The following is a 25,140-nucleotide window of genomic DNA, read 5'->3' on the forward strand; positions in this document are numbered from 1 at the left end:
TAGATCCACCTGGATCCCAATGCCACCAAGAAGGAGCATCAATGCTCCCTGGCTCCTATTGTGCAATAGCTCCAGCTGTGAATGTTGCACCACCAACTACGTACCATCTCATCACTTCTCTCCAAGTGCGTGGTCCTTTCCTGTGCCCTGTCTACTCCATAATAGCTCGAATTCACCTATAGAATCCTTTCGGTATAGCCTTAGACGTGTAGCAAAGGCTCCCCTAGGGTGGTGCTTGAAGTCCACCGAAGGAGTTGAGATTTCCCTTCAGAAATCTTGTGTTCTGAACAACACTCTGTTGACCCAACTAGGCAGCTTGTGCAAACAATAGTTCAAATGTCAAATGACCAAAAAGTCCCAAATGAGTGCACCTCCTCCTATTTGTAATTTCTGCCCCTTTCTTCCCTTGTGGGCTCTGTTACACACCATTTTGTGGGTGATATCCCTAGGAGAAAGTTTTTCTCCATGATGGTCCTCAACCGACAGCCAACAACCCCTTGCAACCACAAACTAGCTCGATGTGTCATTTCTCTGGCACCTAAGCTAGCGATGTGGTCCTTCACCCATCTGTCATGATCGTATGTTTAAAGGTGTGCCTCCCAAACCTAAAGGTATGCCTTTTTATTTCGTAATTGAGTATTCTAGTTTATTTATCATGGAAACTTTGGGCATGGATTAATGGGGGGATTCGGCGGAAAGAGTGGTCTAGGTCTGTTCCCTTGTCCCTTGGGTCTCTTTTGGGATGTTAACCTTGCACCCTAGTCCCATGGGATCTCTTTTACCGACCAATTGGTTCTAGGGATGGTCCTATATGGGAAACCCTAATGTTGGTTGTGTGGTCCTGCTCCCCGATTCTCATATATTACTCCCCTTCCTCTCATTTCACCCCCAATCATCTCTCCTCCCACCTGGGTCCACATTCCTCCACTGGGTCCACATAGAGTCAGCCATCCCCTCCCCTTGCCACACATCTTGGGTCGGGTTTGGAATGATGCCTGAAGGTTGACGTAGCTAAAAGAAAAAGAAAAAGGATCATTGGGCACATTCAACAGGAAATTGTACCACGAAATGCAAAAGATGGTAGGGATAAAAGCGTTTAGCATGTGGGCAAAAGCCATGACATGAGATCTACCCCATTCCATGGCCATCACCCTCGTTCCTACATGGCCCTTGATGAGCCTCCTTTATCATTCAGGAACCCATGATTGTCCCAACCCCCAGTGGGCGATGAACTGCTCCACCTTATAAAGGGGTATTCACTACTATACTTTACGCATCATGCTCTCATTACCTAGATCCCCGATCAGTTAAGCAAAGAAAATCATAAAAGGACAAAAGGCATACAAAAAAGGGTGGAAAAATCAAGGCCGGGGTAATTCATGCACCACGATTGCTCCTTTCTACACATTATTTACCTAAGTGTGGGCTTCCCTTTTATTAGCTACCCTTGTACCATTACATGTGATCCAGGTTGCCCCCTTTCATTCCCTACTCCATTCCATCATTATGCCACATGCGACCACCATTTGAAGGATGTACCATAGACATACCACCCCCTTTAGAGGTAGAAACCACCTAATAGGATGCCTGGTTAACCCTATTTGGAGCTGGGAGACATTAGCACATGTCAAAGCCCACTATGAAAGGGCATGCCATTATGAAGTGCTCATTTGTGATCCATGGTTTATAAATTCTTTTACTTGATTTCTTTAATGACTTGGTGTGCTAGAAGCCACAGGGGCACATTGGATCTTATGCATGATTGCAAGTGGTTTCCATTTGGGTTTGGTCTCCCTATATGGGGTCCTGACCCCAGAGGGATACATTGGCACATATAGGGTGTGTGTAGAGAGCCATGGACCTCCACAGCAGCAGACAACACTCCATGGATCCCCATAGCCATTCAGAGATTGCTCGTGGTTCACTTATTGGACGAGGAAGATGCACTTGATCCATCATGCCCAATTGGCCCCAGTGTTGCACCATACACTTGACAGATGATCCATGACTTGCACGATGATGTAGCATCACTTACTCCATCATCCTGTCCCTTGCAGGCAATCTACAGGCACCTTTGATTTGTTTGGAGATCCATGAGGACACTTGTGTGCCCCCACATGTCATTTGGAGCACCACATGTTATTACAAGGGGCCAACCCCTTGTCCACTGCTTTTGGGAGTTCAACTACACATTATGGCACATATGGACTCCATTAGGCCTCCTCCAAGGCCCAACGACATGCACTATTCATTATTCGACCTCTTGAGAGGCTTATTCTTTTGTTTATGAGCTAGTTTGGTGGGTTTGTCACCAAAAATTAGTTATTTTGCACATTATTTTATTGTAGGGGCTAATGTAGGCCTAATTATCTAAATCAAACTCATTAGAAGTGTATAAATACAAGTGATGTGAATTCATTTTAGCATCATCACTTGGTTGGACTTGTATCTCTTTAGAGAACTTTGCTATCCTTCTTGGTGGATGAAATTTTGGAGCATGGAATGAATTTTGATGTTTGGATCATTTTCTCTTGTCTTGGAGCTTCTTGTTTGGCAAATTTTTGATGGTTGGATATATTCTAATACATGTAAGTGCAATTTTAATGCTATTCTTTGCTCTATTTTTGTCACATACATTGTTGTTAGGATTTCGCTATTCTAGGGCTAATTCGCTGCATTTATTATTGCGAAGTTGTGGAAATTTTGTTTCTAGATAGCGATGCTTCATGTATGTGAAATGTATGATGAGTGAATGTTCCTAGGGATATTTCATGGTTGAAATTTATCTTGATAAGCCATCTATTTTGCAAAACGAAGTATAAAGTCTTTGAAGCTGCTCTCCTTTGCCCTAGTGCTAAGTGAAGCTGCCTTTAAGGCCTCCTTGACTAAGAAAATCAAATCTGAATTCATAATCATTCTTGACTCCAATCTCCCCAAAGGATTAGGCACTAGTCTACCATAGGTGATCACCCTAAAACTTATTTTTCTTCACCTTCTCCTCTTCTTTCTAGGTCTAGCCCCATAGGTCACTTAGGGCATCGAATATCTCACAATCTAGCCATCCAAATACTTCGATTTTTGGTCCACAACTGTGCTAGTGTGTCCTCAAGAAGCCCTACAAATTTCATGAGATTCTGATGGTGTGATCTTGAGATAACTCAAGCCCTAGCTCGAAGACCAATTCTTGCTCTTGGTTTTCCTTAAGCTAGTTGCCTCATAGGGATCATTGTGCCACCTTTCATTGAAATGTTTTTCTTTGATCCCCTTCTCTTCCCTGATTAGGTCAAGCTCATCATTGATTGCTAAACCCTCCCCCCTTGACCTAACTTGGGGTCCATTTGGTCCCATGTGGTCCTGTTTCCTATGAAAGCTAACTTTTCAAGGATAACTAAGGAATCCAAGTTCCATAAGGATTTTGAGGAAATTGCATGACATACTCCCTAAACCTAACCCTCAAATCCTCATCAACCTTTTGCTAGAAAGCTTTGTACCTTGCTTAAGAAGCAAGCGAGTCCCATTCTTGAGCTTCCCCCAGGAAAGGGTCCTCGAGATCACTTCACACCCATCTTAGTTGATCTATCCTTTATAATTGATTCTCTATATATATCAGGTCTCCTCCCATCTCCCCCCTTTCTCCTCGTCTCATTCTCGCTGCATGAGCCCCCAAACCTGAGTTGCTCCTCCCTGGTCAACTGTCTCCTGAGCAGCCCAATGTTCTGCTCAACCAACCTCTCAGCTAGACCATAAGCAATAGGTGAGACCAACTACTCTCTCCTCCAAATAGACAACAATTGAGACTGCAACTCCCGACAAATTGCATCACAGCCTCTCATACATGAGGACAAGATGGACTGCATGTGTGCTATGACTTTGTCAGGATGATGTTTCCTAATGCTGAAGAAGCATTGGAACATCTCCAAGATCAAACCATCACACTCTAGATCAAACATGACTTCATAAGTCCTAGTTACAACCATAACTTCTAAAATCTCAAGCTTCTTCCCAAATGTAGGACCCACACTGTTGTCTAAGTTCTGAAAAGTATCAACTATCCGCTTGAAAACTCTCCCCATAACATCATCAATGTAAGGAGCTCTAGGGGCGGTTAGTCTCATGATGTGACTGAGACAAGATGCAACTGGGAGTCTAACCCCTTCACAAGGTTCCTCCAAGAACTTGTGTTGTATGAGAGCAAGCATAGCTGGTTTTAGAGCCCAAATTAGTCTCTTCCCTTCTAATTGGCTCACTTTGGAAAGGAGGGCATCAAGTTCATCAAGTTTGAAGAGGTCTTTCCATGTGACCCTCATGTGTTTCAAATTTGTCTCAAGTGCAAAGATTTTGTGTCCCATCTTGGGTTCCTTCTGAAGAATGGCATAAAACTCTCTTGAGAAAGGTCTGTTGTTCAATTTTGTTTTCTAGTATGTATTGTGGTTTGCTGGAGCACTATTGTGTTGATTCATGAGGCACTTTAAATACTCCATCGTTCAACAGTTCGGTTGTAGGCGACTAATTTAAATTTTTATCTTAAAAATAGAGTGAATAGCATGCGCCCAAAATATCACCTCCTTAGGCTCCAATCGATTATCATTCAGAAATTCACTAACAGCTGATACAAAGTGTTGTAAACAAATTGCAATAAATTTCTTCTTATACTCGGTATACAATGCACAATGCATAGAAAAAAAGAGGGAACAAGTGAACCTGGAAATTTTTGTCACAATGAGACCGCCTCCAAATAATAACCAAAGATGATTTTTGAACCAGCTACTTTGACCCAGAACTGTTGACCTTAGAATGCCATCAATGTTGCCTTGACCAAACTCAACGCATTCTACCCAAACTCAACACTTCTACATTGTTTTTGCAAGTTTCTCTTTGCACCATCGCTATACTTCTGTGTGCACTCCATAGGCATCACATGCAATTCGGCCTTCTGCCCTAGCAACAAACCTTGGACAGTCAACTGAGTAGCATATAATTTCTCGCACCAGTTAATAAAACCTGCACTTCCAGACCCACGCAACTTGGAGATATATGGCCAATGAATTCAATTAATAGACTAGAAACAAGATGCCAAGATAGAACTTGGTGTTAACTCGCGGAACTTGTACACAATGTATAATTAACTCTTGGAACAACTGTGAGCAGTTGGAACACTACTCTCGAATCACCTTCTCTTTGCACGAGATTAGACTGGGCACCAATACTATAACCAAATCTCACAAGTATCCTCAAAATGCTCTAACTGTTTGCCCCATAGAGCAACTCGTGGCCTAGCTGCCTACTAATGCCAATTGTCCTGAAATAATTTGCCTATGATTACTGTGACCATTAGAAATTTTGCCTCAGCGTCTCCAAATGCTTGTCTAATCTTATCCTAGAAAGCAGAGGTGTCGAGAGCCACGACAATAATACGCCTCAACACTTGAGCAATGAGGTAAACCATATCAATTTTCCCCAAAGATACTAACAAGTGATATTGGACCATAAATATGCAATCGACCTCCACAAATTCCAAGCAACTCGGTTTTGATGCTATTTAGTCATTTGAGATGGAGAATAATTCAATTCCAGGTATCATCTCGGCTGCCTATTAACTAGTTAATATAAGAATGCGATTCTTGGTTCTACTTGACAAGTCATGGCAAAGACCACGAGGTGAAATTTTGACTGTTGCCCATGTGACAATTTAACCTTTGCATGCAACAAGAATTAGCCAAACACCCTCAAATTTCTCTGATGGCCACCGTATGCTTATTATTCATGCGCATGTCAAACTTGGATCCAGTGCTTCGGTCAATGATTATTGAACTAGGACTTGTGTTCTCCATTGCTACGCATTACAACCTTCGCTCAAGCACTGATACTTACAATTGCCTTCAATTGGTTGCACTCGAAAAGTTTCAGCCCCAATCGATTATGGATTCCACCTGATCTTTGTAAGTTGTAGTCATGGCCCACTCACAGTGTCCTGACTGTTAATTCCCATGTATCGATCATGTGCAACAGGCGCAAATCCACTTTATGCAGGCTCAACTATACTAAGACCTTAGCGGCTCATCCTTGCGAGCTCGGCCTTCGAATCAATTTTGGTGGCTAGTCGGCCCTTCTAGAATGAATTGTGCCTCCCACTTTACCTTGATAAAATTCTAATGACCCATTAAAATTAACATGATGGGACCCTCAAAGTAATTCGACACTTTGTTATGAACTTTGGGTTAAGCAAATAATGCAGATAATATAGTATTCGTCTTCACCAATTAGAAGTGCTTAGCCTCTTTGTGGAATTATTTGACGCCTTCTAAAATAAAAAATTTGACTTGGCAATGATTCAACGTTCTGGGTAAATAAACTCAGCCACAAATAACATACCAGCACAATGCAACCTCAACTAGTAGATCGGCTTAAGCACTTGGCCTCAACAATTCAGCTCCAACACATATGAATCACCCACAATAATTATTCTCTAGTAGAAATAACTTGGTCCACTAAAACCCTCGCTCCACAAGTCAATGATGAACCTTTGAGAACAATTTTCTTTGAGGAGTTTTGTTGAACACTTGATATGCAACCTCGATCTTCTGAGACAAACCCTCAGGCTGAGCCAGAATCTGAGCTCTAATACCATTGTTGTAGAAATTCCCACTGTAGATCACCTGATAATGCAATCGACTAAGGCAAAATACTTGACCTACTTCTACAACCAATTTAGCAGAAGCTTAATCGAACATGAGCAACATCAATAAGAACACATATAACTGATATGGAGAAATCAATCACACATAACACAGAAGAATTTACCCGGGGAAAGCCTTAGCCTAAAACCCCAACTCTGTATTATCATACAAGTGGAAATATAGCCAGTATTACAAAAAGAATCAGCTCAAAAGCTATCCTGCTCTCTCTGCAATACCTCTGCTGCTCATAGACAGTCAAAGGCCTCTATCTAACCTCTGGTCTGCCCTCCAAGCCTCCTATTTCTTTGTGCAATTCTGATTGGAGTCCAGTGCAACCTGTTGTCGCACAGATTGTCACGACAACGCTCAGACCGGGGGCTGTCACCCTGATCCCCGATCTCTCCGTTTAAGCCTGTCTCCTGCGGCTAAGGGGGGTAGACCCTATGGGACAATGGATGACCAACTGTGGACCAGTTATATATATATATATATATATTAAAAATTAAAAATTAAAAATAAAATTAAAATTAAAAAATTAAGAAAATAATTAACAAACAAAAAATAAAATAAAATAAAAAAAAAATAAATAAATAAATTTTGAAAAATAAAATAAAATAATAAGTCAAAATTTTGAGAAAATAAATGCAAGATTTCAATTTTTTAATATATTAAAATGCATTTAAAAATTCGACGGATGAGATTAAAAGGGATTTTGATCCTCATCGACGGTCAAGATCATTTTGACATGGATCACTCGAACTAGCCGTTGGGAATTTTTCCTTTAAATAGGGTGCTAGGGGTCATTTGAGATCAGTTTTGGATCTGAGAGTCTAGTGCTAAAGAAAGCTCTCTTGTAGTCATTTTTGTGCAATAAAGAAAGACTTTGGGGTTAAAAATCTTGCTGGTGTTACTCTTCTGGAAATGCTGTAAGATCTTTTATTTTTTCTGCATAATTTTATTTTCAGCCATTGATAATAGCTTGATGAAGATTGATCTAGGCACAGGTATCTTGTCTAATCTCTGGGGTTTGAATGATAGTTTAGATTCTGAAATATAATGGCAGGTATCTCCATTTGATCTGGATTTCGCTATTGTTTTCTCCCTCTATGTTAATGGTTGATTTTAAGCTGTGCAGGATATCTTAGTTTTGAGTTTACCGGGCGTTAGGGGAAGTTCTCGGCTGAACCAGCCAACTCTTGGATTGCGTTTTCTGAAAGAGCCCAGCCAGTTTTGATCCTGGGCTTATCATTTGAAATTTTTTTTTATGAATGCATGAAGGGTTTTCTGAAGCATCTCACATTAAGTTTAAAACTCTGAAAATATTTCTGTGACATAACGATAAATCTGGCTATCTAGAGCCTTCAGTTTGTAATTACTGTAATTATTTGGCTGGTTTTTGTTAGGGTTTTAGGTTTCTTCTTTGCACATTTTATTTCTGGGTGTTCGGTTTTTGCAGGTTGCAGGTTGGAAGAAAACAGTTTATCTGAAGCCAGATCTAGGCCCTGGAGGGTAAGATCTGGCCTCAGGATCAACGCTAGCAAGAATATTTGCTTCAGAACCACTTTTTTGCAGGTGCACGTTTCTGTTGTTTAAGGGTTCAAAAATCCGGCAAATTTTTATAAGGGTTAAATTGACAAGTCTGAAGCAGCTGATCTCTAAATTAAGTTTTCTGAAGAGGTTCAAGGTTTTCCAAGCCATTTCTTTGCTGCTGCCTGGGGTTTCATTTTACAGAAAAATTTTAATTTTTTTTTTTTTAAGCAGGCTGTGGGATTGCTGCCTCACCTCCACGCAGCTTTTTCCCACTAGCAGCCTCTTCTCCCTCTGTGTCTTTCTCTTTCCAAATGTTGCTCAGCTTCTGTGGCTCATCCAGCACTCCCACACAGCAAATCTGTTGTCCATTTCACGCATTCACCAAGCCTACGTTTCTCTCTGGCACCCTCACCTATCGCTGGCCCTTTTCCCTTTGGATCAACCACGCAGCCCCTATCCTTCCTCTTTCCAGTCTGCTCTTCATCGCTATCCAAATCTGCACTTATCTTCTTCCTCACGCTGCCCAGCTGCTCGTTTTCCCCTCAACCATCCTTTCATCAAAGCTGCCAGCAGATATATACAGCGCTGCGTTTCAACCATCAACTCTCCCTCCATCGATTTGCTGCTCTCCCATTCCCGCGTACCTGCAAGAAAAAACCACCAACCTCATATGCTACTCCTTCCATAAGTTCATCATTCCTCTCCACGCTGCCATAAATCTGCTGCCTTCCTCATTTCTTCTCCACGCTGCCTTTCTCCTGCGTAAAACCCTCTCCTATCCGCTGCAATCCATTCCATCTTCACGCAGCCAGCTCCATCGAAACTGCAAATCCTTCTCGCTGCGTTCACCTCCGTCGAGTCTTGCCACTGTCAAACTCCTCAAACCTGCATACGATCAATCAAAATTCGACTTTCATTTTTTTTATATATGCGTCAAGTTTTATTTTGCTTAGTTTTAGGTTAGCGTAAGTCTCCATTTTTCCTTTATTTAGTTTGGTTTTATATTTTATTTAGTTTGGTTTTATATTTTATTTAGTTTAGTTTGATTCTTTAAAAATGAAAAATTTTGATTTAGTTTAATTATAGTTTTTATCTCACCTTTTTACTTTAACGTTTCATTTAAAATAAAAAAAAAAATTTAAGTTTAATTTAGGATTTAGATTTGATAATAATCGACTTTCATTTTCAATTATATGTATGTAGATTAGGTGTTAGTTCTTTCATTTTGTTTTTAGCTTAGTTTTTTTAGTCTTAGGTTTTAGTTTTAATTTTGATTAAATTTTGATTTTAAAAATAATATCAAAAAGTATAAAAATATAAAAAGTATAAAAAGCATAACAAAAAAAATTAAGAATTTTGTTTTTATTGAATAGTTTAGATTTTTGTTATCATTTAGATTTAGATTTTTGTTTATTTCACTTTAGCAAAAATCTCATAATATATATATATATATATATATATATATATGAAAAAAGACTAATTAAAAATTGGAAATTCCTTTTAAAGTCTTTTTTCTGTTGTGGTATAGTTAAATGTGCTTCAATGTTTATATCTGGAGATTAACTATTTGAATCTGGTTAGCATTTAAAATTTCGTGGTTATTTAAAGCACTTAATCTTTCGAATTTTAATTGCTGGAATATTGTTAAGCCATTGAGCATTTATCGATTATCTCGCATTTGGCAAAAGTTAACCTTTGTTTGAGTTATTTGATGGTAAATGATTGTTAATGAGCTCATATTTCTGCAAGCATTTGATAAATAATCATTCAGTCATTAACTCCATAAGGCACTGGTCTATTAACTTAATAAAATCAAATAAGTGCTTGTTTTCCCTCGTGTCTCCCAACCCAACTGGTCCACAGTTGGTCATCCATTGTCCCATAGGGTCTACCCCCCTTAGCCGCGGGAGACAAGCTTAAACGGAGAGATCGGGGATCAGGGTGACAGCGCTCGGTCTGAGCGTTGTCGTGACAATCTGTGCGACAACACAACCACTTGTGTGAATTGGCCTCTTCACACACTCACTAACCTCTGATCCAACTACGAAGTCCTGAAGGAGATAAATCCTCATCATGGATGAGCTTCCTTTATAGGAAAAATATTCGTCCAACTGATAGTACATTGTTCATTCTATGATCTCAACTGGGTCTCTGTCTGAACTGACATGCATGAGTTATTCATGAGAGAATCTTCAGTTATCTGAAGTGCAACAGTTATATGCAAGCATGCATTAACTAACTGAACTCACATTAATTTAAACAATCTGTTTAAATCAATCTAACTGGACTTGACTCAGTTAACTTAGCCAACTAATTACAACTCAAATTAGAACTCATCCTTATTTCTTTAACTGATGGATAAATTCCTCAATTAATAGATAAACTGTTGCATGGCCTCACATAGACTTCATGTTTATTTTTTCACAATTAATTAACTCATGGAGAATTAATTAATTTGTTTTCAAACAGCGGTTAAGTTCAAATTCGAATTTTACTTCCTATGTTTAGTCCAGGGACTGACTAAAATAGGAATCCATCCTGAACTGCTAAAAATATAATGTTATTTTTAGCACTTCCATTTTTCATTCCTTGTTGCCCAATCCAGCACTGGTACCCAAAATGCTATTTTTAGCACTTCTATTTTTAGCATTTCTTGTTGCCATTTTCAACAACTGTAATGTTCCAAATCAGAAATTTTTGGAACAAGCACTTCATATAAAACTATCATGCATTTACTAGAAAATTGCCATGTAAAACCCAAACCATAAATTTATAAATTGCATAAAATCTCATTAAAAATCACAACATGAGGAACAATGAGAAATGCAACAACCAAAATCCAGCTTTATTATATATAGATTGATGCCAATACAAACGCTGGGAATGCCCCTCCGGTATCAAACTGAAACAAAAAGACAATCACTACACCTGTGGATTCTGAATGAATCCACCAAGGGGAGATGGGTGTTTGCCCAATCTCTATATATTACTCGAGGGTTTTCGTCCTGGGGCTACCAATGGAGTAGAGAACTGGGTTCTCAACCTCTCATACAAGAAACAATATCAAAACCAAGATGTCCTCCAATGGCCTCCTCCTCTTTTATAAATCTGATGGACCCCTCTAGAATCTTCTATTTTATTCAATGTGGAAAAAGTCGAAGTCGGGATTAATTCGGCAAGGGTCCAAAAGTTGAAAAACTCGTCAAAGTCAGGAGTTTTTTGAAAAAGTCGGCAAAAAGTCAGCAACATTTAAAAAACACAAAATTATTCATTTTATTTTTTGTTTTTTTTAACATCTAGAGTATCCACAACATCAAATAAATGCATTTCCACATAAACATGTAAAGAAAGCTAATATATAATATGTATATGAAGTCTAATGCTACATCACATATCAAAATAGTGAATCAACTCCTGAATTTTGAGTCCTGTCCGAGTCTCAACTCTCAAGAGTCAAAATATCAACAAAAAATATAATAAATGAATATCATGATTCATCTAAAATTCATCAAGTAATCAGTCACTCAGATCCTCTTCCCCTTCTAATTTTTGTTTCCGCTAATTGTATTAAGAAATAAGTCATGCATTTATTCAGTAGATTGTAATCTGCTTGGGTAATAAGGTGTTAGGTGGTAGGTCCAATGAAAATTAACAGTGAGTATCACAGTAGATGTGAAAATTAACGCTTGGTGAATCCAAGCTGCTTATTTTCTGAGAAAACAATAGATGTCAGATTATTAACCTAGCCTTGGCATCTATTATTCAAAAACTCTTGGAGGTAAAATCCAATTCTGATACATAAAGTTTCCCCACATTTACATGGAATTCACCACTAAAGAAGATTCCCTTTCAAAACGTGCTCTCATTGCAGGAAGGATCTTTGCTGTCACAAGATTTCACAGGTACTTTTTTCCTGTCTGAAAAATGCGTTCTTTTTTGAGGCACTGGTTTTGTTTTTTTTGGACAGGGTGTTGCTATTTGATCTTCATGACCTCCTCTTTGTTGTTTCTTCTGGAAGCATTCAACAACTATAACAATGTTTTTGATGGTGTGGGGTTCTTTCTACGGAAGACTATTGTATGCTTGTCCTTATAGTACTTTTGTAATCTTTTGAAGGGGCAGTGGCTGTTAGAGTTTGGATCACTGAAAGCCTGGAGGCTTAGCCAATGTATACTCTGCTTTCTAACTAGAAATATGAAGTATAAAGATTTGTTTTTCCTTGGAAAACAAAAACATATCTTAACCTCAAAACTAACAGATTACAAATGAGATTGCTATGCTCGCAAGAAGTATGACAAACAATACAATGTAGTAACTTGAAAATGCATGGATGGAAGCTTCAATTTATAGTTTTTTCACCTTTGCGGCCTCTTTATCTGCGGCCTGGGAAGGGAGGAAGACTTTTTGGGTCAACTCCCGGTTAAATCGGGAGTATAAGGAAAAAATCGCGATTTTTTCCTTTGTGAAAAAGTCGCCAAAAAGTCGGGGGATTAAATCGTTTAGTTCAAAAAATCGCGTTTTTAGGATTAAATCGGGATTTTTTGCAGACTTTTTCCACACTGATTTTATTATTATTTTAATCATGGAGCATTTTTCCCTCTTTTATTTTAATTAAAATATTCTTTTTAAACGCGGGAGAAGGGTAAATTGGCCACCATGTATCCTCATGTCACTGAAAATCCCATCCAAAAGTCACATCATGTAGATCTTCTCGTTCCGGTTCCAACGAGCTATTACACTGACGTGCTCCATCAATTAATCTCCTCGAAATGCCACCTCGAGCATAATTAATTAAGTTATGCCCAATAATAATGCTGATTTTTGAAAGTTGTCAGAATGCAACAAAACGAAAGGCAAGCTGTGTTGATGATCAAATGTGCCAAGCGAATGCCATCAAATCCCATCAAAACTCCATCGGGACCCCTGTTGACATAAACCTGCTCCACTGACCTGGCCATCCCTTGTCTTGGAAATCCACCCTGGCTGTACTATGAAGAAGAATAAAAATGGGGACATGATATCCTTCATACATGACATTGACTCTCTTTGACTTTATGACCAATCTTAAGGGCTCACAATGGGAGCCATTACTAAAAATAAAATTCCTTGCTCATGACACCCATGAGACAAGCATTACAAAAATAATTTTATTTTTCTTCTTTACATCAATTACATAAAATCACAATTACACGTGATTATGAAGACCAAACCTAGTTATACTTTTCAACACAAAGAAGCCCTAACTTGAGACCCATGATACTTTTCAAGGGTACTTGGGCTCTTATTACAATGGATTCTGGAATATAACAACATAAATATATAGGATTAAAGCTTTATTACAAACTTATGAACTTAGATCCAACATAGCTCATATACATAGGTTTTGTTTGCATGATAAAAACGTTTTGTTTGGGCACACATCTGATCAATTTTTTTTAAGTGTGTCAAAAGGTATTTATGGAAAACATTTTTTTCACTTTTAGTTGAAATTATAAAATTATAAATAACTCTGTAGGTCATATTTAACTATATGGTGGTTACAATATTAAATTAAAGATTTAGTTTTTTCTTGAAAAACCATTATTGAAGCATTTTTGCAAATGCATTTAAACAAATTTAACAAAAGCTGTTCTTGAAATGTAAAACATGTCTTTATAAATCTCTTGTTGAAGCTGTTTGATGGGTTGGATAAGTACGAGGAATCAATTTACTTATGTAACTATTATGTGAAACTTGCAGGTCAAAAGCTTGTTGAGACTTCAAAACTAGGTCCTCGTCCGGAAAAACCCATTGAGATTTATGAGTTTGAAAGGTTTCATCTGGTCCTTTGATGTTGTACAATTGGTTGGTTTTACTTTTATTTCTAGACAGAGAATTATTCTTTTCTTTTGGAAAATCCTGCTTAGATATACATTTATACTTTTGATCCATTATAGTTATATTAATTTTGTACCTTTTCTTGTTGATATACATGTGGTTCTTGTGGGTGCCTTAGTTGTCCGTTTTGTCGTAAGGTCAGTTATTTATTATAACCTTTTTTCTTTTAAATTTCCTAGTCTCGTGTTCTCCAATTATTATTTCAGTTTGATTTGAATTTTGTGTTTATATTTAAATGATAAGTTTTGATGTACACGTATGAAGCTTTCCTTGACCAAAAGCTAGCTATTATTTCTAGTAAAGATCATATACTCATGCAAGGATTATAAATTAGGAAATAAATTAGTAATATAAAGATAATCAATATTCATGACACAAGATAGAGTACAAAATTGTTGTATCATTAAATAGGTTAGATAAATAGGGACACTCACCCCAAGCATAAACAAACACTTGAACAACTCAAAGTATCCCCTACCATTTTTAATCTATCACTATAGCTTTTGAGATGTCTACTTGTTGTTCTAAGAAGCTTGGAACATCTAAGAGAACCTTTCTTGCTTCCACTCGATGTCTACAATGGAGCTAGCTATTGGCTCCCACTTACTTAGTTGGACCTCCTTCCTTTTTGGATAATGAGGTCTCATATGGGATCTATTACTGCTCTGTTTTGTAGATTGATGAAGATCATACAATCCACTATGGTCGACACACATAGGATAGAGGCCCATTTGTAGTATCCCCTTTTCTAAAATTTGCTATTTTAGCCCACAAAATTTCAAAATTTTCTTTGAGGAATTTTGTCAAACATTTAGTGAGCAAACATTTTCACAAACACTTGGTGAGCAAAATAAATAACATGTACAACAAGAATATTGCAAGGGCAACCAATAATTTTATTAGCTGAAATAGAGGGTTTACATGCAAATATCAATTTTATGAACCTAGACACCTCTCTAACAAATGGCTAAACCAACTTAGCCTCCAAAGATAATGACTTTGGCAAAATGAATTGATCACCAACAAATGAATACCAACTCTAGCAAATGTTTAATATCCCCAATTTTGATTTTTCATCTAAGGAGGCCAACGAGGGTCCTTGGGGTGGTGCTTGTTAAGAATCTAGGGCAATTCAATATTAATGATTCTTCACTGTCTATTGATAACTTTTAGTTTTTGGTAGCATCGAAAGTGCTCTAGCCTTGAAAACTGGTGGGGATGCTAAGGCACATGTGTTCTAAAGAACCCAGAAACCGTTTGGTGAAATTCCATCCAAGTTGTATTTTATTAAAATAATTAATATTTTTAATGGGGTTTCTAAGTCTAAACTTAGGAAAATTAAAATTTCAATGGGTATTAATTAAAATATGGGTGAGAATGATCTGGAAGGCGGATCAAGTCATGTTTTAATCTTTGCCGTTGATTAGAGACTTAATCTCGACCATTGAAGACTCAACAGCGAAAGTATAAAATGGAGGCTTGGGGTTCATTTGGAAACACACAAAGAGATTGAGGAAATCAATTTTCTGAGGTGAGAAGTTCTCAGGAGGAAAATCGATTGGGGAGATCTTGCAGTTGAGGGGCAGAGAGAATCCGAGAGGACTTTCCGGAAAATATAGAAGAGGTGGAGAGAGCTTTCAGAGAGGCAGCGCGGTAGCTGGGAGAGCTAATGCAGAAAAGCTGCCTATATCCAGAACTGCGGGAACAACCGAAACTGCCGGAAAAGCCGGGAGAGTTGACGCAGAGGCAATACAGTAGCCGGGAGAGATGACGCAGAAAAGCTGCATGTCACGCAGAATCTAGAACTGCTGGAAACTTCCAGAACAGCCGGGAAGGCTAACACAGAGGCAGCATAGTAGTCGGGAGAGCTAATGCAGAAAAGTTGTCTGTCATGCAGATTCTAGAACTGCTAGAACAACTGGGAGAGCACACGTAGTAGCCGGGAGAGCTGACGCCGAAAAGATTCCTGTCACGCAGATTCCAGAGCTGTCGAAATAGCCGAAACTGCCGAAACAGCTGGGAGAGCTGACGCAGAGGGAAGAGAAGGTGACGCAAGGCTGACGCAGGGCCAACGCAGAAATAGCCAGGGCTAGCCAGTCTTGTGTCGTATCAGTCGGAATTCTGCCGAGTGAAGTGAGGTAAAACTCACTCAGATTTTCTACCAATATTTTCTCTATAAAGGATTGCTAGATGAACATCTTAGATTTGTATTCAAATATTTCTCCTGCATAATAATAAATCCTTAGAACTGCTGCACTGGTTTTCCCGCATTGGGTTTTTCCGGGGACTATTGTGTCCAAAAATAAGTGTGTCCTATGTTTCTTGTTCTTTGCTGTGTTTTATGTTTCATGAGATCAAATATTTAATTAGTGTAGGATGCAGAAGTAATTTGCTTCAGTATTAAGAAGAATAACTTGATAAATGAAATTTAAAAATCAAGTAGATGAAGTAGATTCAGATTTGCTGCAGTAGGGGTTCCTTCAGAGTGTAGAAATTTTCACATGGTATTAGAGCATTGATTTTGAAATAGGAAGAGTAGATCCAGTTCTAAGAAGTGAGGTCGAAAGCTGCATTTGGAAACAATTCGAATCCCCTTGAAGGGATTGCGAAGTCCATGCCAGAAAGCAGATCCGAGGAAATCTCTTTCTGAGTGAGACAACAAATAGGTACGATTTCCACTTAATGAGTTTGCAGAGGTAGAAGGAATGACGCAGAGCCTCAGTGCAGTGCTTGAAGGGCGTAGTCTCTGCCAGGGCAGAAATCCGCTAGAAAAGAACGAAGACACGTAGAAGGGGAATTTTCTCCTTAGAGAACTTTCCGCTAGAAAGTTCGAATTTCTCACTCGCTGAGCAGCTGAGCAGTGCTAAGCAGTGACTAGAGGAGTCAGTTCGACAGTTGGGTGAGATGGCATCGCATGGGCTCAGAGATTAGGACAGGTTGGAAGGAGCTTCCAAGTATGTCATATGGAAGACCAAAATCTTAGCTATTCTTGAGGAATATGATCTCGAGGCTTACGTCAAAAGTGTTGTAGTTGTTCCCACAGACAACGATCAAAAGAAGAAGTACAAAACCGAGCAGGGGATGGCAAAGAGGCTCATTCTCGATGGAGTTTGAGATCATGTGGTCTCACACTTGCAGGGCAAGGATACAACCCAAGAGATGTGGGAAGCCTTGTCTTCTTTGTATGAAGGCTCTTTTGAACAACAAAAGATGTATTTAGAGTAGAAGTTGCAATAGACTTTGATGTAGAAAGGAGAAGGGGGAACCTCTATCTTCAGCATCTTCAGGACACTAGAGACCAGCTTGTTGCAGTGGGGTCCACTCCTCAGCCAACCGCGATGGTGAGGATAGCCCTGAATGGAGTCTCGGATGAATGGCAAGTTTTCGTCCAAAGCATATTGGGCAGAGAAAAACTACCTTCATGGGAGGAGATGTGGGCGGCTCTTCAACAGGAGGAGTTAAGGAAGGACCTAGTGAAGGTCAACCTCAGTGGCAGTAGTGGGAGTGGCATAAAGACGAAGGAGGAGGAGGAAAACACAGCTCTGGTATCGAAGGGACAACAAAAGCCGAAGCGAAAGAAGGACATTTTGAAGGTGAAATGTTTCAGTTGTGGCGAGTTGGGCCACTATGCATCCCAGTGTCCTTTGAAGAACAATGACAAGGATGGGAAACATAATCCTAAGGCTGCTTCAGGAAAGATTGACGAGGATGTGTTTGCCATGAGTGTCCACGCATCTCCAAGAGGGGGATGGGATGATATTGAGCTATAGTCGGGAGGACTACATATGGGCAGGATCCTTGAGTACACCTCTTGGATTAATTCTGTTGGAATTTCTAAGTTTAACCCGTTAGAAATTCTTCCTGTACTATCTGATTTATTTCTTCCTACTTGTTCAGTTACTTAACAAGTTATTTACCATGTAAATACTGAAAATAAATACAAGTACAGTATCAACACATATAGATCATCAACTGAAAGTAAACAAGCACGCAAGTGACACCGTTGTTTTTGGACTAATGTCCCTGGAAAAACCCAATGCGGGAAAACTGGTGCAACTATTCAGAGGATTTTATTATTATGTAGTTTTTAGAATACAACCTGGGTGCCAGAAATGGCTCACCCAATAGAGAATGCCCTTGGCAGTAGTATCTCTCAGTCAGAGACAAATATTCCGGCTAAATCACTGAATGAAAGATCCCATAGCAACAATGCAGCTTCTGCTGCTCTGCGTCACTCTGATAGGGATTGCGTCATCCTATCCAGCTCTTTAGCTCCAATTTGTCCCACGAAAATCTCCCAGCGCTGTCTCTAGGGCCTATGTCAACCTCTCTGGCCCAGTGTTAGCCTATCTGGCCCCGCGTCAGCCTATCTGGCCCAGCGTCAGCCTCTCGGGGCTCTGCGTCAGCCTCTGTAGCCTCTGCGTCTCACACGCTGGCCCCCTTTGGCTCTATGCAACTCCTGGCTGCCTCTGCGTGGTCTCTAGCTGGCTTTGCGTCAACCTCTCCTGGCTTCTGCGTTGATCCTCCCAATACTAACTCTGCCTCTCTGCTATGTATTCACTGCCCCTCAGCTGCAACTCAGATCACTTCGCTCAATTTCCTCAACAACCCTTGCCCCAGAAAATCAAGCTCTTGATCTCTCTTGGTGTGTTCTCCAACTGACCCTCAAGCCTCCTCTTATATTTTTCTCGTTGGTCCATCAATGGTCGAGATTAAATCTCTAATCAACTGCTAAGATTAGATTTGGCTTGATCCATGACTTTTGGCCATTCTAACCCAATTTTATATTAATTCACATTAATATTTTATTTTTCCTCAGTTTAAACTTTAGACTTAGGAACTCCATTAACAAATATTAATCTTTTTAATATCTCCCAAACCTGTTAGATTATGCCCAAACCATTTCTGGGTCTTGTAGATCTCATGTGCTTTAGCCTCTCCACCAATTTTCGTGGTTAGATCACATCTGATGCTACCCCAAATCAACACTCCCTTTTAGCGAGGACTGTGCTCTAGTAATACTCCTCACTAAGTATCACTCTGATCATCTAGCATCGGTCCTTGTGCTGATGCTAGGCCTCCCCGCCCAACATCCTCTGCACTGCTGCATCCTGTACTGCTGGCCATGGCCTTGCCACTGCCATTGCTGCTTCTGTATGACAACTCCCTCTGCACCTGCGCTGCTTCCCATGGCCTTGCCATTGCCACTGCTGCATCTGCACTACATCCCCTCTCATCATGCTGCATCGTGCTGCCCATAGCATTGCCACTGCTATCCGCTGCACTTCAACTCAGTTATCAGAGAAGTAAGTAACTGATCCTCCCAACTCTGACATCTCTGTCAGGCTAGAAACACTCCCGATGCTGAAGCTCCATTTGTCGTAGACAAGTGCTTCCTCTACTGACCTTTGCGCTACTGCAACAACTCCATGCATCTCGCACTGTTGCCTCGCACTGTCCCGGGACTCCTGCACTGTAGCACCCTCTATCGCTCCGTCGCATCTGTCTCTACCGACATCTACCAGTCATGCTACTCGTCTTCGGGGCTCCTGTAGCAAGGTATAATCCAAGAAGTTGGGTACCTTGAGGATCTTGCCCCTCATCGCCTGTAGTCTGTCTGACTACAACTTGATGTCTCCCCACTTCCTCTCAAGTGGCGCATGAGCACTCATGGCACAGTCGCCATCTGTCTCCACTTCTTTCTTCGCCCTTGCTGGCGCTACCTTGGTCTCAGAAGAATCTCCCTTGCTCTTCTTCCTTGGACAATGGTTCGCATAGTGACGTAGTTCCCCATAGTGGAAGCACTTGACCTTGGAGAGGTCCTTCTTCCGTTTCTCCTGCTTTCCTGCAGATGCCAGAGCAACATCCTCCTCTCCCTCTTTCTTGATTCTTACCCCCTTACCGGTATTCCCTGCCTTAGTTAGCCATATGATCTCTTCTTGACGAAGAGCCGCCCATAGTTCCTCCAATCTGGAAGGTTTGACCTGCCCAGTAAGCTTTGGCAAATACCTCCCAGTCCTCTGAGACTGCATTCAGTGCGGTCCTCACCAACATCTCCTCATCCGGCGTGGCCCCTATGGAAGTTAGCTGGTCCCGGATCTCTATCAATCGCCTGAGGAAGATATCTATCTGCTCTCCCCTTGGCATTTGGTATGACCGCAACATATTTTCTAGAAGCATCTTCCTCTGCACGAAAGTATGTTGATACAACTTCTTCAAGGCATCTCACATCTCAGTTGTCGTACCCTTCTCGGCAATATGTGGTACCACATGATCCTTGACCCCATCAAGGATGATGCACTTAGCCCTGGCCATTGCGTCTTCATACTTCTTATTTTCAGTCGGGTCAACTGGGATCGCTATCGATTTCAAGGCGAAGTGCTTGATGCGATACTTGTCTAGAATGGACAAGATCCTGTTCTTCCAGACTACGAAGTTGGAGGCTCCGTCTAGTCTATCCTGATCTCTCAGCCCATTCACTACCATTTCGCAGCTCCTCTTTTGACTCTTTCGAGTCTCTCTACTTCCCTCTTGGAAGTCCTCTGATTGACTCCTGCTGAATCTCTCAACTTCCTGTCTGGAAGTTCTCGGTTTGACTCCCTCTGAGCCTCGATTTCCCTTCTGGAAACCCCTCTGCCAATGTCTAGATGCCCCATTCCGATCATTTGTGCAATTGCACCATTGATCCGGATTTCTTGGCTAGAAATCCTCGGCAGCAACTCCCTCGTCCTTGGTCTTGCCCTGTTAGGTACTGTTTTGACCACAATACCCCACCAGCTTTGCACCGCAACTTAACCACAACCTCCTATGCCCCAACAATCTAAAGGTTAGAGCCTCTAGGCTCTGCGCAATCCCGACAACAACAGAATCTGCACCTCTTGGCCATAGCGTCGAGCCTTCCTCACTGAGAAAGATGACCGGACACTGCGTAGGTCAGGTCTGCTCCTCTCTTCCTTTGCGTTGATCCTCCTCCTGGCTCGAACTGATGATGCAGGCTCTCTGTGTCACCCCTTCCTTACTGCTTTCTGTTAGTTACGACTTCTGTCACTCGGGACAACTGTTTCTGCTGCTGTTGTTCTGTTCCGCTGATGCCTTTAGTTATCCTGTGATTTGTAGCCACGCTCTGATACCATGTTGGAATTCTAAGTTTAACCCGTTAGAAATTCTTCGTGTACTATCTGATTTATTTCTTCCTACTTGTTCAATTACTTAACAAGTTATTTACCATGTAAATACTGAAAATAAATACAAGTACAATATCAATACATACAGATCATCAACTGAAAGTAAACAAGCACACAAGTGACACCGTTGTTTTTGGACTAATGTCCCTGGAAAAACCAAATGTGGGAAAACCAGTGCAGCTATTTAGAGGGTTTTATTATTATGCACTTTTTAGAATACAACCTGGGTGCCAGAAATGGCTCAACCATCAGAGAATGCCCTCGGCACTACCTCGACAGTAGTACCTCTCAGTTGGAGACAGAGATTTCGGCTAAATCACTAGATGAACGATCCCACAGCAACAATGCAACTTCTGTTGCTCTGCGTCACTTTAATAAGGACTGCGTCACCCTATCCAGCTCTCTAGCTCCAATCTGTCCCACAAAAATCTCCCAGCGCTGCCTCTGGGGCCTACGTCAGCCTCTCTGGCCCTACGTCAGCCTCTCTGGCCCAGCGTTAGCCTATCTGGCCCAGCGTCAGCCTCTCGGGGATCTGCGTCAGCCTTTGGAGCCTCTGCATCTCACATGCTGGCCCTCTCTGGCTCTATGCAGCTCCTGGTTGCCTTTGTGTCAACCTCTCCTGGCTTTTGTGCTGTTCCTCCCTGGGTTAACCTGCCTCTCTGCTATGTATTCACTGCCCCTCAGCTGCAACTCAGATGATTTCACTCAATTTCCTCAGCAAACCCTGCCCCAGAAAATCGAGTTCTTTATCTCTCTTGGTGTGTTCTCTAATTGACTCTCAAGCCTCCTCTTATACTTTTCTCGTTGGTCCATCAACAATCGAGATAAAATCTCTAATCAACGGCTAAGATCAGATTTGGCTTGACCCATGACTTTTGGACCATTCTAACCCAGTTTTATATTAATTCACATTAATATTCTATTTTCCTAAGTTTAGACTTAGGAACTCCATTAAAAATATTAATTATTTTAATATCTCCCAAACCGGTTAGATTCTGCCCAAACCATTTCTGGGTTTTGGAGATCTCATGTGCTTTAGCCTCTCCACCGATTTTCGTGGCTAGAGCACATTCGATGCTACCCCAAATCAACAAATTCCTTGCTATGGGAACCCAAGATTCTGCAGTAGTGAGATGGACTTGGTGTCAGATGATGTAGTGGATTGTTTGGAGGATAGATGTAGTGGCTTGGGATTAGAGACTGATAAGTGCAGAGCAAGGTTGGCAGCAGTGCAGTTGGCATAGTGCAGGAGTTAGCAGCAGTGCAAAAGATTCAGAGGGTCAGAATGAATAGCAATCAGATTCCATCATTCATTGTATTATGCTGAACACAGTTAAGTTCAGCTAATTTTGGATGTTTTTCAGTTGCTTCTCTCAGCAACTGAGTTGTAGTACGTATGCAATGTTAGCAGTGGCAGTGCTAGCAGCATAGAAGATGCAACATTTGAGAGGGAGTTGTAGTACAGATGTAGCAGTGGTAGTGGCAGTGTCATGGGCAACAATACAGTAGCAACAACAACATAGTGTTGGTGGCAGCAATAGTGCAGAAAGGAGGTGCTTCAGAAATAGAGCAACATGTAGGTGGACATTGTTGTTAGAGCACTTTCCTTGCTAAGAGGGAGTGTTAGTTTTTGGTAGGATCGAAAGTACTCTAGCTTTGAAATTTGGTGGAGAGGCTACGGTACATGAATTCTAAAGAATCCATAAACTGTTTTGTAAAATTCCACCCGGATTGTATTTTATTAAAATAATTAATATTTTTAATGGGGTTCCTAAGTCTAAACTTAGGAAAATTAAAATGTTAATGGGTATTAATTAAAATATGGGTGAAAATGATCTAGAAGGCGGATCAAGTCATGTTTTAATATTAGCCGTTGATTAGAGACTTAATCTTGGCCGTTGAAGACTCAACAGGAAAAGTATAAAATGGAGGCTTGGGGTTCATTTGGAAACACACACACACAGATTGAGGAAATCAATTTTTTGAGGTGAAAAGTTCTCTGGAGGAAAATCGATTAGGGAGATCTTGCAGCTGAGGCGTAGAGAGAATCCGGGAGATGGACTTTCTGGAAAATACAGAACAGAGAGGTGGAGAGAGCTTGCAAAGAGGCAACGTAGTAGTTGGGAGAGCTGATGCAAAAAAGCTGCTTGTATCCAGAACTGTCAGAACAATCAGGAGAGTTGACGCAGAAAAGCTTCCTGTCACGCAGAATCCAGAACTGTCGGAACAACCGAAATTGTCGGAACTGCCGAGAGCTGCTGGAACAGTCGGGAGAGCTGACACAGAGGCAACGTAGTAGCCGGGAAAGATGACGCAAAAAAGCTGTCTGTCATGCAGATTCCAGAACCGCTAGAACAACCGAAACTTTTGGGAGAGCTGACGCGGAGGGCAGAGAAGGTGATGCAGGGCTGACGCAGAGCCTGAAAGGCTGACGCAAGGCTTACGCATGGCCAATGCTAAAACAACCGGGGCTAGCCAATCTTGTGCCAGATCATTCAGAATTTTGTCGGGTGAAGTGAGGTAAAACTCACTCAGATTTTCCACCAGTATTTTCTCTGTAAAGGATTGCTAGATGAGAATCCTAGATTTGTATTCAAATATTTCTCTTGCATAATAATAAACCGTCAAAACTGTTGTACTGATTTTATCGCATTTGGTTATTTCAGGGACTATTGTGTCCAAAAATAAGTGTGTCCTATGTATCTTGTTATTTGCTCTGTTTTCTGTTTCAGGAGATCAAATATTTAATTAGTGTAGGTTGCATAAGTAATTTGCTTCAGTGTTCAGAAGAATAACTTGATGAAAGTAATTTAAAAATCAAGTAGGTGAAGTAGATTTAGATTTCTGTAGTAGGGGTTCCTTCAGAGTGTAGGAATTTTCACAATAACTGCTTGTGATATCTTCTCTTTAATTTAACTTCTTTATGTTAATGTGTTCTTCAATCATCAAATGGTTATCAAAATTAGAAGATCAACAAAAAATGAAAGTACACAAGATGTAGGCTCCAAGCCATGGAAAAATCTCTCCTCTTGAGAGGAAAACCCTTTAATCTCTTCTTATAGATGTTTAATTGACGGATACCAAGACCCTTGACAAAATTACTTGACTCAAGATTACCTCCAAGATACTTGTCACTATCCCTTGCACTCTTCGGCCTTCAAGTCACAATCTTCTATCTTCGCACTATCTTCATGTCACTGTACTACTTCAAATTTCGGTCTCCTTATACCTTCGTTGTCTAGGTACAGTCCTCGAATTCTATAGTTCTTCTCTTCCTGGGCTTCCACAGTTCTTCGCTTAACAATGAATGTATTACTTCACTTTTATGACACTGCCTTGTGACTGTTCTTCAATCCTCGCGGAGATGATGATGATGGGACAGACTTCACCCGAGAGCTTTGAGATATATATATGATGAGACAAACTTCACCGAGAGCTTCCTGAGATATATGTCACACTTTACGTTCACTGTATTGTGTCCTTACTTCTTCGCTGAATGCTCAGAGTAATCTAAAGTCTTGTTTCTTATGAGGTGAAGTCACTCCATATATATAGTGACCAATGTTTTCTTTGTAGGCCAACATGAGAACTTGGAACTAGGTCGACGTTTCATTGAGGAGATCACTGTCTTATTTTAGCTGACTGCAAGAGGGATAGTGACATTCGATTGGAGCGTAGATATTTGACATTATGACTTCTCTATAATACTTATGTTAAGAAAATAAATCCTAAAGACATCAAGAAGAAGTCTTTGACCTATGGTAAACACATCTTGCTCATGAAACCCATGATGCAAGGAATAATAATTCATTTGTTTCTTCTTTACATAATATTATAATTACAAGTCATAATGAAAACCGAACCTAGTTACA

At 40.5% G+C, this 25,140-nt stretch overlaps 1 protein-coding gene across 1 annotated transcript in view; it reads left to right on the forward strand.

Moving 5' to 3' along the window:
• The window catches only part of LOC149221411 (Thioredoxin family protein), a 455,192-nt gene that overhangs the window by 73,160 nt on the left and 356,892 nt on the right, over positions 1-25,140 (forward strand). Inside the window, exons 3-4 of the mRNA XM_089385096.1 lie at positions 13,947-14,019; positions 14,203-14,221. Coding sequence (XP_089241222.1) covers positions 13,947-14,019; positions 14,203-14,221 — 92 coding nt within the window. The remainder of the gene's footprint in view (positions 1-13,946; positions 14,020-14,202; positions 14,222-25,140) is intronic.

This window comes from Pinus tabuliformis, chromosome Q (assembly GCF_031772625.1).
Source record: "Pinus tabuliformis cultivar Carrire ecotype Pingquan chromosome Q, CPIR1, whole genome shotgun sequence".
Lineage (NCBI taxonomy): Eukaryota > Viridiplantae > Streptophyta > Pinopsida > Pinales > Pinaceae > Pinus > Pinus tabuliformis.